The sequence below is a fragment of the Salmo salar genome, chromosome ssa28 (genome assembly GCF_905237065.1).
Source record: "Salmo salar chromosome ssa28, Ssal_v3.1, whole genome shotgun sequence".
NCBI lineage: Eukaryota > Metazoa > Chordata > Actinopteri > Salmoniformes > Salmonidae > Salmo > Salmo salar.
Genome location: NC_059469.1, coordinates 9,987,501 through 10,005,833, shown reverse-complemented (window position 1 = coordinate 10,005,833; position 18,333 = coordinate 9,987,501). Strand labels below are relative to the sequence as shown.

Here is an 18,333-nt window from a genome sequence, read left to right as displayed (position 1 = left end):
CTAACATCAATTTACTGCCCTAGTAAAGAGTTTGTGAGAATATGCAATATATTGCAGATTTCAAAACTGGTTGTGACCAAAAACTTTATGAATTCACTTCATCTCCCCCGCTTGCCTCACATCTCTCCCAGTCAAGATCATCTTTGCTGAGCTTCCAACTGTGTGAATGACGTCATGGGTCATAAAACCTGTCAAGGTATAGGGGGCAGTATTTTCGATTTCGGATGAAAAACGTGCCCAGAGTAAACTGCCTAATACTCGGGCCCAGAGTCAAATATTTGCATATTATTAGTACTACTCTGGCCCAGAAACTAGAATATGCATATTATTAGTAGATTTGGATAGAAAACACTCTGAAGTTTCTAAAACTGTTTGAATGATGTCTGTGAGTATAACAGAACTCATATGGCAGGCAAAAACCTGAGAAAAATCCAACCAGGAAGTGGGAAATCTGATGCTTGTAGTCTTTTCAAGTCATTGCCAATCTAACACACAGCGACTTGGGGTTCATTTTGCACTTCCTAAGGCTTCCACTAGATGTCAACAGTCTTTAGAACCTAGATTCAGGATTTTGCGGTGAACACAGAGCGAACAAGAAGGCCGGGAAGTTGGTGACTCAGAAAATGGCATGAGTTTGTTAGCGCGCATGCACGTGATTAGATAGCTGTGTTCCATAACGTTTTTCTAGACATTGGAATCGTCCGGTTGGAATATTATTGAAGTTTTATGTTAAAAAGGCCCTAAAGATTGATGCTATACAACGTTTGACATGTTTCAACGAACGTAAATAGTACTTTCTTTGACTTTTCGTCGTGAAATTTTGGGCGTGCTTCCTACATTTGGAGTAGCTTACTGAACGCACTATCAACAAGGAGGTATTTGGACATAAATTATGGACTTTATCGAACAAAACAACATTTATTGTGGACCTGGGAATTCCTGGAAGTGCCTTCTGATGAAGATCATCAAAGGTAAGTGAATATTTATAATGCTATTTAAGATTTTAGATGACTCCAAAATGGCAGGTATCTGTATTGCCTGTTGTATTTTTCTGAGCGCCGTACTCAGATTATTGCAAAGTGTGCTTTCCCTGTGAAGCTTTTTTGAAATCTGTCACAGCGGTTGCATTCAGAAGATGTTTATCTATAATTCTTTGAATAACAGTTTAATATTTTATCAACGTTTATGATGAGTATTTTTGTAAATTGTTCTGCTGATTCACCGGCAGTTTTGGAGGGAAAAATATTTTCTGAACATCACGCGCCAATGTAAAATGGGGTTTTTGGATATAAATATGAACTTTATCGAACAAAACATACATGTATTGTGTAACATTGTGTCCTAGGAATGTCATCTGTTGAAGATCGTCCAAGGTTAGTGCTTAATTTTAGCTGTATTTATGGTTTTTATGACCCCTCTCCTGCTTGGAAAATGGCTGTGTGGTTTTTCTTGTGTTGGCACTGTCCTAACATAATCTAACTTTATGCTTTCGCCATAAAGCCTTTTTGAAATCGGTCAATGTGGTTGGATTAAGCAGAGGTTTATCTTTAAAATGGTGTAAAATAGTTGTATGTTTGAGAACTTTGAATGATGACATTTTGTTGTTTTGAATTTGCCGCTCTGATTTTTCACTGGCTGTTGAATAGTGTGAACCGTGGGTGGGACGGTAGCGTCAGAGCTACAGACCTGAGAAGTTAAAGAGACAGCACCCACTTTTATATAAGAAGTTCAGTACAATAAAATAAGTCCCAAATGGAAGGGGAACAGATTGTTTTTCATCTGTAGCCCCATGAAATCAGCCAAAACAAGCTCAACAACTCAATGCATGCACACACTCCAATTGAAGATGCATTCACCTGTATTGTGAATAGGCCTAGGCTACATCTTGATTCACCCTGTTTGTCAATAGATGTACCATTCAAATAAACGATTAACATTATGTTATGTAGTTAGATTGGTAAAAATCTGCCTTCCCCTCTATCTACTCTCCTCATACCTTTCCTCTCGTCATCACTCTCTCCTCTCCTTTCCTCCATCCATCCACGTTGCCCTTCCCTACATGCTGTCTGTCTGTCTGTCTATCTCCGTCAGTTAGTAGAGGGTAAATAAAGTCACACCACCACTTAATACCCACAGTTGTCACTGCAGTGTGTGTGTGTGTGTGTGTGTGTGTGTGTGTGTGTGTGTGTGTGTGTGTGTGTGTGTGTGTGTGTGTGTGTGTGTGTGTGTGTGTGTGTGTGCTGTGATGCCTTTCACTGACTATGGCTGACGAATCAGCCATAGTGGATGTACCTCTTCCTCTAAGGCTGCAGTGACTGACAATGAGTCACATTCTGTTGCAGGTATATTGCAGGGATCCCCTCATTGTACATCTTATTGTGTTTCTGGAGGGCTGTTCAAGTCAAGAATGCACACTGAGTCCAGTTTGGAGCATTCTATTGTCCCAATATCCACAAAACCCTTCACAGCAGGAATGAGACACACAGACATCCGATGAATAGTCTCTATCAATCAGTAACTATCTGTGTGTGGGTTAATCAGAGGGATTTGTGTGTGTATCCCTCAGTAAAGTATGAAGAGAGAAGGGGCTTAGGACTGACTTCTACCCCCATCTGTCTCCACCCTCTGTGGCCCTGTCGATCTGTGTGTGTTTGTGTGTGTGTGTGTGTGTGTGTGTGTGTGTGTGTGTGTGTGTGTGTGTGTGTGTGTGTGTGTGTGTGTGGGCCTGTGTGTGCGTGCCTGTGTGTGTGTGCGTGCCTGCCTGTGTGTGTGTGTGTGTGTGCACGTGTGCCTGCCTGCCCTAGCTAAGTAGAGCATACAAGATATAAGAAAAGTGAAAGGTCTGTGTGTGCAGGTGTCGATCCATTTCATCTGTTTTGGATGTTGTGACTACCGTGGGTCTTACATAACCCAACACACATCATTGGATACAGGTATCACATAAAGTCTGGGTTGATTGGCACAAACAGAATCATTAGAGAGAAAGCAGCAGAGATTGGTAGACAGGCTGAGACAGCATAGCAGAGTAGCAGGCAAGCTTAGCGCATAACAATCTCATACTGTATAATCCACAAAGATTCCTGCCTGCAATTGGATTCCATTGAACTGGCAGAAAAAGCCACCGTTACAGAAAACCGGCTATTACCAAAAGCAACAAATCATGTAACTCTATGCTTACAGACACAACATATTTATGTAGACAATTTATAGTTGGAGGTGTACCTGTGTATTTATTTCAAGGCCTACCTTTAAACTCAGTGCCTCTTTGCTTGACATCATGGGAAAATCCAAAGAAATCAGCCAAGACCTCAGAAAAAAATTGTAGACCTCCACAAGTCTGGTTCATCCTTGGGAGCAATTTCCAAACGCCGAAAGGCACCACGTTCATCTGTACAAACAATATTATGCAAGTATAAACACCATGGGACCACGCAGCCATCTTACCGCTCAGGAAGGAGACTCGTTCTGTCTCTTAGAGATGAACATACTTTGGTGCAAAAAGTGCAAATCAATCCCAGAACAACAGCAAAGGACCTTGTGAAGATGCTGGAGGAAACAGGTACAAAAGTATCTACATCCACAGTAAAACGAGTCCTATATTGACATAACCTGAAAGGCCACTCAGCAAGGAAGAAGCCACTGCTCCAAAACCGGCATAAAAAAGCCAGACTACGGTTTGCAACTGCACATGGGGACAAAGATCGTACTTTTTGGGGAAATGTCCTCTGGTCTGATGAAACAAAAATAGAACTGTTTGGCCATAAGGACCATCGTCATGTTTGATGGAAAAAGGGGGATGCTTGCAATCTGAAGAACACCATCCCAACTGTGAAGCACCCGGGTGGCAGCATCATTTTGTGGGGGTGCTTTGCTGCAGGAGGGACTGGTGCACTTCACAAAATAGATGCCATCATGAGGGAGGAAAATTATGTGGATATATTGAAGCAACATCTCAAGACATCAGTCAGGAAGTTAAAGCTTGGTCGCAAATGGGTCTTCCAAATGGACAATGACCCCAAGCATACTTCCAAAGTTGTGGCAAAATGGACAACAAAGTCAAGGTATTGGAGTGGCCATCACAAAGCCCTGACCTCAATCCTATAGAAAATGTGTGGTCCAGATCTGAAAAAGCTTGTGCCTACAAACCTGACTCAGTTACACCAGCTCTGTCAGGAGGAATGGGCCAAAATTCACCCAACTTATTGTGGGATGCTTGTGGAAGGCTACCCGAAGCGTTTGACCCAAGTTAAACAATTTAAAGGCAATGCTACCAAATACTAATTGAGTGTATGTGAACTTCTGACCCACTGGGAATGTGATGAAAGGAATAAAAGCTGAAACAAATAATTCTCTCTACTATTATTCTGACATTTCACATTCTTAAAATAAAGTGGTAATCCTAACTGACGTAAAACAGGGAATTTTTACTAGGATTAAATGTCAGGATTTGTTTAAATGTATTTGGCTAAGGTGTACGTAAACTTCCGACTTCAACTGTACACTGTACTAGATAATAAATTAATATGTTTACTTTCATAGTCCTCAACTAACATCTAACAGCACCCACAGTCCTCCTCCACACCTTGACTGTATCTTGGCTAAATTCCACTCTAGCCTGGTGCTGGCAGCCTGGTACTCACTCCCCCATCATCATCAGAACTCAATGGGCCATAATGCTCCACAGCAGAACCACAGCTACTGGTCCAATCACAACGCAGAACCCCAGCTACTGCTTCAATCACGATGCAGAACCACAGCTATTGGTCCAATCACTACTGTTGCACGATATTCCAAAATGTCAGTACTTTTTCGATACTGAAAACGGTTCGGTACTAGAAGTTTTGTTAATGTCGGTACTTCTGTCAAATGTGTCTCACGTCATATAGGGATTGAGAGGTTTGAGTCTGTCTAGTCATTTGTCTGAATCTTCTCAAGGGGGCTGTAGTTAGGGCTGGCACAATTATTGTATAATCGTGTAACTGACAATTATGGACAATAACCCTGAACTACGAAAAATATATTTATAATCATCTTAATGCATTCATTTTAGGAGAAAAGAGTATTCAACTTTATATTCAAGTAGGTTTAGTTTACCCAATAGCAGTTATTAATTTTTGCATGAATTGGGTAAAGTTGTTAATAATTTTACGAGCAGAACGGCACGGTCAGAAGGAAATGCAAATTTTCCAAAAGTTCCACAGAGTCAAAACCATTTGTTTTTTATGCAGGGGTGTCACCAAAGCAGTGTTGTATTCATGACGTACTGTATGACGTAGCTAATTTTGGAATTTGCATGACAATGAATCGTTACCCAGAATTCCATAACCGTCATAACCCTTGCAGTAGTAAGACAGCCAGGCTAGTGGCTACTTGTGCTTGTGTATGCTGCTGACAAAGCACCAGCCGCTTTTGAGAAGCAAGCCAGAAGGGAGAGAAAATTCCGACAGCATGGCTTCTTCTAACGAAAACATCATACCTCCACGCGGGCAGCTTGATGACCAAACTGGTTCCAGAAGGGAACTGTGGGAATACTTTGCTTACAGAGCAGATGATAAAGGTCAGCCCACCAAAACAACTATGCAAAATGTGTTACAAAGCAGTGCAGTGCAAGGGAGGTTTAGTTGTAAAACAACATGAAAAGCAGTTTTACACATGACATTTGCATTGTAATGTTATTCAACTGAAAACTCAATTCAAATTGTTTTTGAGTGGCAATGACATACAGTACCAGTCAAACCTTTTGGAACACCTACTCATTAAAGGGTATTTCTTTATTTTTATTGTCTTTATTGTCTACATTGTAGAATAATAGTGAAGACATCAAAACTATGAAATAACACATATGGAGTCATGAAGTTGTCAAGTGTCAGTGTGCAGCGGGTAGGACGGAGTCAGGCGCAGGACACAGAACTGAGTAAAAATGTACTTTACTCGAATAAATCACAAACAAATTCCATACGGGGCAAATATTCCAGCTCGACACAAAAGAGCGACCACTTGACAAAGAACAAACAAGCACAAAACCATGTGGGAACCAGAGGGTTCAATAGGGAATAAATGATAACGTAATGGAAACCAAGTGTGTACAATCAAGACAAAACAAATGAAACGTAGATCGGTGGCGGCTAGAAAGCCGGTGACGTCGGTCGCCGAACGCCGCCCGAATAAGGAGAGGCACCAACTTCGGCGGAAGTTGTGACAGTAGTAACCAAAAAGGTGTTAAACAAATCTAAATCTATTTTATATTTGAGATTCTTCAAAGTAGCCACCCTTTGCCTTGATGACAGCTTTGTACACTAGGCATTCTCTCAACCAGCTTCACGAGGTCATCTGGAATGCATTTCAATTAACAGGTGTGCCTTGGAAAAAGTTAATTTGTGGAATTTATTTCCTTCTTAATGCGTTTGAACCAATCAGCTGTGCTGTGACAAGGTAGGGGTGGTATACAGCTCAATTAAGCAAAGAGAAATGACAGTCCATCATTACTTTAAGACATGAAGGTCAGTCAATCTGGAAAATGTCAAGAACTTTGAAAGTTTCTTCAAGTGCAGTCACAAAAACCATCAAGCGCTATGATGAAACTGGCTCTCATGAGGACCACCACAGGAAAGAAAGAGATACCGCTGCTGCAGAGGATAAGTTCATTAGAGTTAATTGCACATCAGCTTGCAGCCCAAATAAATGCTTCACTGAGTTCAAGTAACAGACACATCTCAACATCAACTTTTCAGAGGAGACTGCCTGAATCAAGCCAGGTCAAATTGCTGCAAAGAACCTTACAGATAATTAACTGTATGTGTGGGGTACAGAGATGAGGTAGTCATAAAAATTATGTTAAACACTATTTTTGCACACAGAGTGAGTCCATGGAACTTATTATTTGACTTGTTAAGCAAAACAAATTTAGGCTTGCCATAACAAAGGGGTTAAATACTTGTTGACTCAAGCCATTTCAGCTTTACATTTTTTTATTCATTTGTAAAAATGTCTAAATACATGATTCCACTTTGACATTATGGGGTATTGTGTGTAGACCAGTGACACAAAATGTAAATTTAATCAATTTTAAAGTCAGGTTGTTACGCTACAACATTTTCAAAAAGTCAAGGAGTGTTAATACTTTCTAAAGGCACTGTAGATGAATAATGAATCATAGGTCTAATGCATGTAATTTACCCAATATTATGGTCATAGATTAGCAAATTACCCTGACATTTTAAAACAGTTTAGATGTCATTGTAAAATTATTGCATGCTCTGCTTCTCTGTTATTTAATATGGTGTTTTATTTTTGAAAGAAATTGAATATAGAATAGAAGATATTCTATGTGTTATTTTAGTTGTTCAACCAGTATTCAACATATTGTTCAATGTAAAAAAATATGAAATAAAGCCCAGTGGTTATCCTGTTATTCTGTGAAAGCTAACACGCTATTGTTTCTTTGCCGTGGTATAATTTTGGCATTGAGTATCATTCCAGTAATGAGTATCGTGATACTAAACCTGGTATCGGTATTGAAGTAAAAATTCTGGTATCGTAACAACACTACTAATCACAACGCAGAACTTCATCTACTGGTCCAATCAAAACAGCTCACATTGTTCCTCCAACAGCCCCTAACAGTGTTTCATCACTAAGGATCTTTAATGCACATTGTCCCTTTGCTAGTCCTTCTAGTGCCTGTGTAGCAGAAAGAAGCTGGCAAAGTGCTATAGGATATCAATTTTCCCCCAATAAAGCGCAGGTTGCAAAGCTGCCGCGCCCTCGTGGATCGTCTCTGTGTTGTTTAATTGAGTTTCGATCAGAGACTGTTACTCGGAGAAGCACTCACTATCTGCCAGACACACACACACTTACATAATATATATATATCTAACAATTAGCAGCAGCCAGTGATTTTGAAGGGACTTAAAGGGCAATTCCACCACTTTTCAACCTCATTTCATTATCTCCAGCACAATACCAGTATCTACATATGTGAAAACGGTGCATTTCATCTACCTGATGACATCATCAAAAGTTCAAACATTTTAAAAACAGTGATTTTAAAAAACACTATGAGATTCGCAGTGAAGTGGGGAGGAAGAAAATACCTAAAACTAAAACTCATGGCAGGTTTTGAAAATCACTGTTTTTTAAAAACTTTTAATCCTACCCTGTGATGTCACAGCAGCATTGTTTTGGACCTTTATTCTTATATTTTTAACCACAGATCATAGAAACGCATTGTTTTCACATATGTAGACACTGGGTTGGTGCTGGAGATGATAAGTAGGAGGTTGAAAAGTGTCGGAATTGCCCTTTAACTGGAGAATTAAGTTAAAAAGCTTTAAAGGGATTTTCAGGAAGCCGGGTTTTGGATACGGTAGCTCAGAAACCTGTAATTGGTGAATCCTCCTTGTCTCTGAGCACTGAGACTCAAGAAAAGGCTGAAGAAACCTTTAATTTGTTAATCAATCCCCTCCTTTCAAAGAAAACTAACACTTATACTGTTATTATTCAAAACAGAAGTGTGGATGTTAAATCCGACTTTTACAGAGAAGGGAATGAAGAATTGAAAGTGCTATCATTAACTGTGTAAAAAAAGATGACAGAGTTTGACGCTTCAACAACGGATCATACTGATTGTCTGCTTCTGCCTGATTATATCTCATATTTGATATTTTTCAGATCAAGAGTCTTCCATGACTTGTTATCATTTAAGCAGCGGAGCAGTAATTCGGAAGACTTTCATTGCAGCAAAGCTGGTGCTACATCTGGGGTACATAGTAACACTGTTGCAAGTGCAGAGTAGGAAAAAGAAGATGGATTCCATTGTTTCCCTTCATGGACCTTAAAACTTCTTAAGGTATAGGGGGCAGTACTTTCACGCCCGGATGAAAAACGTACCCAAATTAAACTGGTTACTACTCTGGCTCAGAAACTAGAATATGCATAGTATTAGTAGATTTGGATAGAAAACACTCTGAAGTTTCTAAAACTGTTTGAATGGTGTCTGTGAGTATAACAGAACTCATATGGCAGGCAAAAACCTGAGAAAAATCCAACCAGGAAGTGGAAAGTCTGAGAATTGTAGTTCTTCTTTTGAATCTCTATCGAAACTACAGTTTCTGTGGGGTAACGTTGCACTTCCTAAGGCTTCCATTGGCTGTCAAAAGCCTTCAGAAAGTTGTTTCAACTGTCTCCTGTTACTGGGCAGATAATAGGAGCTCAGTCACTGAGTGGACTGCCTGGGGAGAAAGGGATTGGATATGCGCGGGTCCCGCGAGCACGCTGTTCCTTCATTTTCTCCTTGAATAAATACGCTATTGTCCGGTTGGAATATTATCGCAATTTTATGTTAAAAATACCATAAAGATTGATTTTAAACAACGTTTGACATGCTTCTAAGAACAGTAATGGAACATTTTGACTTTTCGTCTCTGGTACCGCGCTCGCGTGTTATGCCTTTGGATAGTGCTCTGAACGCATTAACAAAATGGAGGTATTTGGAAATAAAAATGGATTATTTCGAACAAAAACAACATTTCTTGTGGAAGTAGCAGTCCTGGGAGTGCATTCTGACGAAGATCAGCAAAGGTAGGGGAATATTTATAATACTAATTCTGAGTTTAGGTGACCCCGAACTTGGCGGGTGTCTGTATAGCTTGCTGTGATGGCGAGCTATGTACTCAGAATATTGAAAAATGTGCTTTCTCCATAAAGCTATTTTAAAATCTGACACAGCGGTTGCATCCAGGAGTAGTCTATCTAGAATTCTTTAAATAATTGTTATATATTTTGTCAACGTTTATGATGAGTATTTTTGTAAATTGATGTGCACATTCACCGAAAGTTTTGGTGGGAATACATTTTCTGAACATCACGCGCCAATGTAAAATGCTGTTTTTGGATATAAATATGAACTTTATCAAACAAAACATACATGTATTGTGTAACATGATGTCCTAGGAGTGTCATCTGATGAAGATCGTCAAAGGTTAGTGCTTCATTTAGCTGTGTATTGGGTTTTTGTGACATATATCCTTGCTTGGAAAATGGCTGTGTGGTTATTTTTGTCTATGTACTCTCCTAACATAATCTAATGTTTTGCTTTCGCTGTAAAGCCTTTTTGAAATCGGACAATGTGGTTACATTAAGGACAAGTGTATCTTTAAAATGGTGTAAAATAGTCGTATGTTTGAGAAATTTGAATTCTGAGATTTTGTTGTTTTGAATTTGCCGCCCTGATATTTCACTGGCTGTGTCCCACAAGTGGGACGCTAGCGTCCCACGTAGCCCATAGAAGTTAAAGACCTAATAGCACTGAATTGGTGAAAGCTGCTTACACATGTCTAGTTCATAGTTGTACGGTTGTTATAATTGCCTCTCCTCATCTCTTCCTCTTTATCACTCCATCTCCCACCCTAGTCTCTTCCTCTCACCCTCATCCCCACCTTTCTCATTCTGCCCCCCCTTTCTCTCTCTCTCTCGTTATGTCCCCCCCTCTCTCTCTCATTCTCGTTCTCTCTCTCTCTCTCTCTCTCTTTCTCCCGGTACTCTCCATTTCCACTCTCTCTCATTAGTCCAGTGCCTGTCATGGAGAGGGTCTGTGCTGGAGCACACAGTCCAACACTTCACACCAGAGAACCATCAGATGCCTACCAGATACACATCAGAGAGACAACCAGCAGGCAGCCAGGCCAGCCGAGTCGCATCGCTTTCTCTATCTACCCCGCATCGCGCTCCAGTGGCGCAGGACAGAGAAGGGATATTTTAAAGAGCTAGAGGGCGGAGAAAGAGAGAGGGGGAGGACAGGGAAGGACAGGGAACGAAGAGAAAAAGTGGAGGAAGAGAGTGAAAAAGAAGAGAAATTGGACAAAGAGATAAACTGAGATTTCTGAAGTGATAGTCATTTCAGTTAAGGGAAGGGGGTGAGTGTTAACCAGTCACTTTCATGCAACCCCCTTTCTCGCCACATGTTCATTTTGACACCTCTGTCTGGCTGAACAGCATGCTACCTGTTCCACATCAAGCTTTCTTCGTCCCCGCATGACAATTCAAGATGGTTCAACCACTGCTTTGGATCCTGCCAAGCCCCCCTCTCTATCTCCCTCCCTCCCTAATCCTAGCTCACAGCAACCAGCCATTCCTCACAGGCTTTATCTCCTCTAAAATAATCTTTCAGCAGGATCAACAAGATAATCTGCTGAAATGGGATAAAGAGAATAGAGGGGAAAATTATGTAAAAACACAACAATAATAAAAGCAAAATCCACATCCGGGCCGGGATTCCTGGAATGACCCCATATGATGCTCAAAGCTGATGATCTTAAATGACCTTTAACTCCATACTGTGCCAATAAGAGCTGCTTCTCAATGCTCTCTGAAGAGATGACGGTACACTGAATGACTAGGATGGAGTTGGCCCTAGACACTGAGCTAAAGTTAGTTTTGTATTCCCCCCTCTGATAGTTAGTATTAGTATCTAGAGAGAATGAGTTGATCCTAGATCTGTGGCTGGGAGAATCATCTCCCCAGAGCAGATTAAAAGGAGGCATATACTAATGGTCCTCGTTGACCTTTGGGAACTACTAAAGCTAACTGGGGTAGCTCAGAAAGGGCACATTATATTGCAAAGGTCAGTTATGTAACATAAGGCTACAAAATGGGATCACGTTAGCTTTTACAAATAGCCTACTGTACAGCAATGTTCTAAAATCTCGGTCCGGGGGAGAGGACCCATCGGAGTGCGCATTTTTGTAACAGCCCAGCACTAGCAAACCTCAAATCAAATTGTATTGGTCACATACACATATTCAGCAGATGTTATTGCGGGTGTAGCGAAATACCTGAAGTAAATAATCAATGAATAATCACTAACAGAATCAGAGAGCTGGGTTTAAAAAACTAAACAAACCAAATGCAATGTTCACCCTGTGAATTCCCAGGACCTCTTGCAGTTGGTTATGAGTAGACATAGATGGGGGACTTAATATCTCCATGCCCTAGACATGATTTGGAATAAAGAAAGGGCCTGAGGAATTAGTCAAACCAAATCCTAATACAAAATGTTAATAGCTACCCTTTTATCCATGAAAATAGTTGAAAAGGTACAATAATATCCATAACAACACTACCGACCGACTCCCCAAAGTCTCCCTGTGGTCCTAGTTTTAACTACCACAGTGCCTTATCAACCGATTCAGGATTATCACACCCTAGCTCAGTAATGTCACTTCATTCGCACGAGGTAAAGTTTCCTTCTTTATCGGCTACTATCAGCTCCTCTCTGGCAGAGACCTGAGAGAGTAGGGCGTAAAACGTCTGATTACAGTACCTCCTCCCCTCACTGGCACAGGGGGATCACGACTAGTGCATTAGCGGTGCCAGCTGTTGTTGAGTGGCTAGTGGTGCAGGAAGGCCTGCGAGGACAGGGGCGATAACATTATATTGGAGATAAAGCATTGCAATGACGACGTGCCTCTGACAAACAGACGCGCACGCACGCACACACACACAGCGCTCCTCAGTCGCTGACAGTTGATTCTCAGCTGTTATATTGTGTGGCATTTACACATATACAACCGCAGGTATAATAAAAAAGCATGCAAATGCACGCACGCACACACACACACACACACACACACACACAAACGCACTCACTCACTCACTCACATAAAATAACACATCCGCAGGCTTTAATAAAAGGCATGCATTAACACCACACACACACACACACACACACACACACACACACACACACACAAACGCACTCACTCACATAAAATAACACATCCGCAGGCTTAAATAAAAGGCATGCATTAACACCACACACACACACACACACACACACACACACACACACACACACACACACACACACACACACACACACACACACACACACACACACACACACACACACACACACACACACACACACACACACACACACACACCTGCAGGCATCATCGAAAGCACTCAACAGCTCAGCAGCAGAAAAGTACAATCTTAGGAAATAATTGGGCTGATGGGTTCACATAGAGGGAAATTAACGAGGTAGAAAGAAAGGCCCTTGTACACCTGCCAGTCAATCAGCAACAAAACAACGTGAACTACATGACAAAGGCAACGAATGTCTTGTAAGCATTACAGTTTTTTACAATCACTTTTGCACTAATTTCGGAACCTTGATGTCATTTTTCAAAACTCTAGACAAAACTCACAACCAATGATCAAAATGCACATTTTCCAATTGCTTGGATACAATACACATAAAGCTAAGATCATTTGTTCATTGAACTAAAATCACCTGTTCAAACTGACACAACTTAACATCAAAGTATTACCATTTCAAAATGAATTTCACACATTACATCTGAGATGACTGTCTATTCATTTCATTACAATGATCTAACTACCAATTGATACAACTGCTCAAAATGATAAGTAACTGTTGCATTACTCTTAATGCATAGTTTTATGGAAACTGATGAACAATATTCCATGTTTATATCATGAAAGTTTCAGGATAACAAGATCCATTGACACCAATTACCGTGGAACATGAACCAATTGGACTACATTATCTATGGATGTAATATTTCATTATCATTCTTTATCAGACCATGTTTCTATGGTTCCATGTAGCACTTTTTCAGACCATGTTTTCAGATTTGACATTACTGTACACTCACCGGCCACTTTATTAGGCACACCTATCTAGTACTGGGTAGGACCCCCTTTTGCCTCCACAACAGCCTGAATTATTCACGTTGTTGTACGTTAAGAGATGCCCTTCTGCACACCACTGTTTTAAACAGCTGTTATTTGAGCATTTGTGGCCTTTCTGTTAGCTTGAATGAGTCTGGAAATTCTCCTCTGACCTCTCTCATTAACAAGGTGTTTTTGCCCACAGAACTGCCGCTCACTGAATGTGTTTTGTTTATCACACCATCCTCCATAAACTCTAGAGACTGTAGTGCATAAAAATCCCAGGAAGGCAGCTGTTTCTGAGATGCTGGAATCACCATGTGTGGCATCAACATTCATACCACGGTCAAAGTTGCTTAGATTACGCATGTTGCCCGTTCTAATGTTTGGTCGAACAACATCTAAAGCTCTCTACTCTATATACTCTATATATTGAGTTGCAGGCAGCCACATGATTCACTGTTCGAATGTAACCTTCCTTGATGAGCTGAATTAGGTCTGTAGAGCTGATGGCATGACCTATGTCATTGTGTGGGATAATGTCAGGTTCCACCATGCTCAAATGATGCAAGCATGGCTTCAGGCCCATCCACAATTTACCACCCTGTACTTACCCCCATACTCTCTTTTCCTAAAACCCGATTGAGGAATTTTTCTCCACATGGAGGTGGAAGGTATACGATAGGCGCCCTCACGAAAAAGCCACCCTTCTCCAGGCCATGGATGACGCATGCAATGACATCACGGCAGACCAGTGTCAGGCCTGGATTCGCCATGCCCGAAGATTCTTCCCAAGATGTTTGGCTAATGAAAACATCCATTGTGATGTGGATGAGAACCTGTGGCCAAATCCACAAGGCAGGGTTGAGGGAAATATAGAAGTACAGTAATCAAACCTTTGTTTTGCTTTTTACAGTAAGCCAGGTGAGGAACACTGCAGTTGATGTTTTACTGTAGTTTTTTTCTTTTTTTGTAGCTAAATATTTTTGCTTTGATTCAAAGAAACCTATCAGTGATTTTATTGTATTTCATCAATACATTTCAGATTTTGTTCAATGATTCCACTGTGTCTATAGTATTCTCTCTACTAGTCCTTTTACAGTGATGTGCTTACGTGTAGTACCATAATGAAACATGTATCACATATTTTGTACTACAATATTTAATGATTGTACGAACAACTACACAGTGAAACTATCGGTAAATTGTGTGTGGGTGATCTAAATGAATGTTCCTATGGTATTTCATGATAAATTAGTTATTTGAACCAATGATTCTGCATGTGCAGGGTTTCTTTAAAGATATGAATGCACAATGCAATGTTTTGAACATTGGACTGCCTGTGTTACAAGTGATGACCGTTTTGAGTTTTGAAAAATGACCATAAGGTTCTGAAATTAGTGCCAAATGGATTGTAAAAAACTGTAAAAACAGAGCCTGTGGCAAGGTAGTCTGTCGAGCTATGAAATAGAAAATATGCAATGTTCTTCACACTAAAATAAACAACCTTATAGAAATAAACAACAGTCTTAACTGCATACAGTACAGTATAAGGATTCTTACCTGGTACAAAACTCCCCTGAACAACCTCCTTGTACGCCCACCATCCCTCATGTATTTTAGGTACATTTGGCTGAGCTGTCGGAGAGGAAGAAAACAGAGAACATGCATGTCAATCAGATGTATGTTAATTTTAGACAAGAGAGACAACACCCGCTGTGTTCACATCACTGACTCTACTCCTTCATGTAAATGTTCCATTTTGATCCTCATCCTTTCCAGCCAACCTCTCTAACCTTTTCAGGAAGAGGCCTTGGCAAACAAACACTCCCTGAAGACAGGCAGAGAACAAACAGAACATGAGATTGGAAATCCTACACACAAGTGCACGTACACATAACACATACTGGTACGTATACAAGTGTAAGTACACGCACACACACCTTCCTCGGGCATTCGTCTGGAAATGCATTCTATTATGTTGTGTGCAGTAAAAAGCCCAGATTAGAGGAGGGCTGGACTTTATATTTGAGGTGAATAGGTAAAGGTCCCGCTAAAAAGGGAGGGTCGGGACCCAGAATTACCAGAAGAGCTTTGGAGATATTGATTTTTACTAGAGGTCGACCGATTAATCGGAATGGCCGATTAATTAGGGCCGATTTCAAGTTTTCATAACAATCGGTAATCGGTATTTTTGACCACCGAATTGCAGATTTTTTTATTATAAAAAAAAATTAATGTTTACACCTTTATTTAACTAGGCAAGTCAGATTAAGAACACATTTTTATTTTCAATGACGGCCTAGGAACGGGGGTTAAATGCCTTGGTCAGGGGGGATTCGGGGATTCGTTCTTGCAACCTTCTGGTTACTAGTCCAACGCTCTAACCACCTGCCTTACATTGCACTCCATGAGGAGCCTGCATGGCAGGCTGACTACCTGTTACGCGAGGGCAGCAAGAAGCCAAGATAAGTTGCAAGCTAGCATTAAACGTATCTTATAAAAAACGATCAATCTTAACATAATCACTAGTTAACTACACATGGTTGATGATAATACTAGTTTATCTAATGTGTCCTGCGTTGCATATAATCGATGCGGTGCCCGTTAATTTCTCATCGAATCACAGCCTACTTCAACAAACGGGTGATGATTTAACAAGCGCATTTGCGAAAAAAGCACTGTCGTTGCACCAATGTACCTAACCATAAACATCAATGCCTTTCTTTAAAATCAATACACAAGTATATATTTTTAAACCTGCATATTTAGTTAATATTGCCTGCTAACATGAAATTGTGTCACTGCTCTTGCGTTCATTGCCTTGCTCGCTGCGAACTAATTTGCCAGAATTTTACGTAATTATGACATACCATTGAAGGTTGTGCAATGTAACAGGAATATTTAGACTTAGGGATGCCACCCGTTAGATAAAATATGGACCGGTTCCGTATTTCACTGAAAGAAAAAACGTTTTGTTTTCGAGATGATAGTTTCCAGATTCGACCATATTAATGACCTAAGGCTTGTATTTCTGTGTGTTTATTATATTATAATTAAGTCTATGATTTGATAGAGCAGTCCGACTGAGCGGTGGTAGGCACCAGCAGGCTCGTAAGCATTCATTCAAACAGCACTTTCGTGCGTTTTGCCAGCAGCTCTTCGCAATGCTTTGCGCTGTTTGACTTCAAGCCTGTCAACTCCCAAGATTTGGCTGGTGTAACCGATGTGAAATGGCTAGCTAGTTAGCGGGTGCGCACTAATAGCGTTTCAAACGTCACTCGCTCTGAGACTTGGAGTAGTTGTTCCCCTTGCTCTACATGGGTAACGCTGCTTCGAGGGTGGCTGTTGTCGATGTGTTCCTGGTTCGAGCCCAGGTAAGAGCGAGGAGAGGGACGGAAGCTATACTGTTACACTGGCAATACTAAAGTGCCTATAAGAACATCCAATAGTCAAAGGTATATGAAATACAAATCGTATAGAGAGAAATAGTCCTATAATTCCTATAATAACTACAACCTAAAACTTCTTACCTGCGAATTTTGAAGACTCATGTTAAAAGGAACCACCAGCTTTCATATGTTCCCATGTTCTGAGCAAGGAACTTAAACGTTAGCTTTTTTTACATGGCACATAGTGCACTTTTACTTTCTTCTCCAACACTTTGTTTTTGCATTATTTGTTTCATTATTTATTTGAGGCTAAATTGATTTTATTTATGTATTATATTAAGTTAAAATAAGTGTTCATTCAGTATTGTTGTAATTGTCATTATTACAAATAAAAAAATTTAAAAAATCAGCCGATTAATCGTTATCGGCTTTTTTTGGTCCTCCAATAATTGGTATCGGTATCGGCGTTGAAAAATCATAAATCGGTCGACCTCTACTTTTTACACCTCAACTTGTTTTGTTCATTCTGTTGCACTGGGAAGCAAGGCTTAATGGAGGGGCTAGAGGTTGCCTTGCCTTACCTCTGCGTAATGGAAGTAGGGGGTGGTGGGTGGTTCTTATACCCCCTTCGAAGAGTGGTCTAGCCTACCGCTAGACTAGGTGCAGGAGACTGGTTCAATTACATAGAGAGGATGAACACAGGAGTGCAAAAACCTTATTTTCTCCCAGGCAATCAACTGGACAATCAACAGCTACCCGTCTGGCAGAAAGTCTGAAGTTTTACCTCCCTGCGGGTGTCGAACAGCATACGGCCCCCAAAAATGGATCTTAACCATCCTGACTGGCCGCTGACTGGTTTCTCCAAATGATAGATTGCTTTTCCCCTTCCGATGTAAAATGAAGTGGAAGTAAACACCACCCTTGATGCCAGAGTCACTGAACATTGCAATACAGGCACTTAGGTGAACGATAGTGAGTCAGTGTTTCCCCTATTATAACCTATTATAACCGACTTGTCCGTGTTGCCTCTCGGCAATATAATTAGTTTTACTCTCCATTTAGTCACCACCAAAAACCCATCATGAGACAGCAACACAATTGCAGTGAAAAGAGTTCGGGTAAAATTGAATTGTTTCAGATAGCAATTGAACAATGGCTATCCGGCTCAAAGGACCAATCCTTCCAATTCTTCCATAGCTATAACTACACTGTTGCAGTGAATTCAACACGTTATAAGGTGTAAATA

At 40.6% G+C, this 18,333-nt stretch overlaps 1 protein-coding gene across 5 annotated transcripts in view; it reads right to left on the bottom strand.

The window, feature by feature from the left end:
* Positions 1-18,333, bottom strand: part of ca10a (carbonic anhydrase Xa) — a 324,255-nt gene that overhangs the window by 241,398 nt on the left and 64,524 nt on the right. For all 5 annotated transcript variants that reach the window (XM_045710258.1, XM_045710260.1, XM_045710261.1 and 2 more), the window contains one exon: positions 15,259-15,333. In XM_045710258.1, coding sequence (XP_045566214.1) covers positions 15,259-15,333 — 75 coding nt within the window. The remainder of the gene's footprint in view (positions 1-15,258; positions 15,334-18,333) is intronic.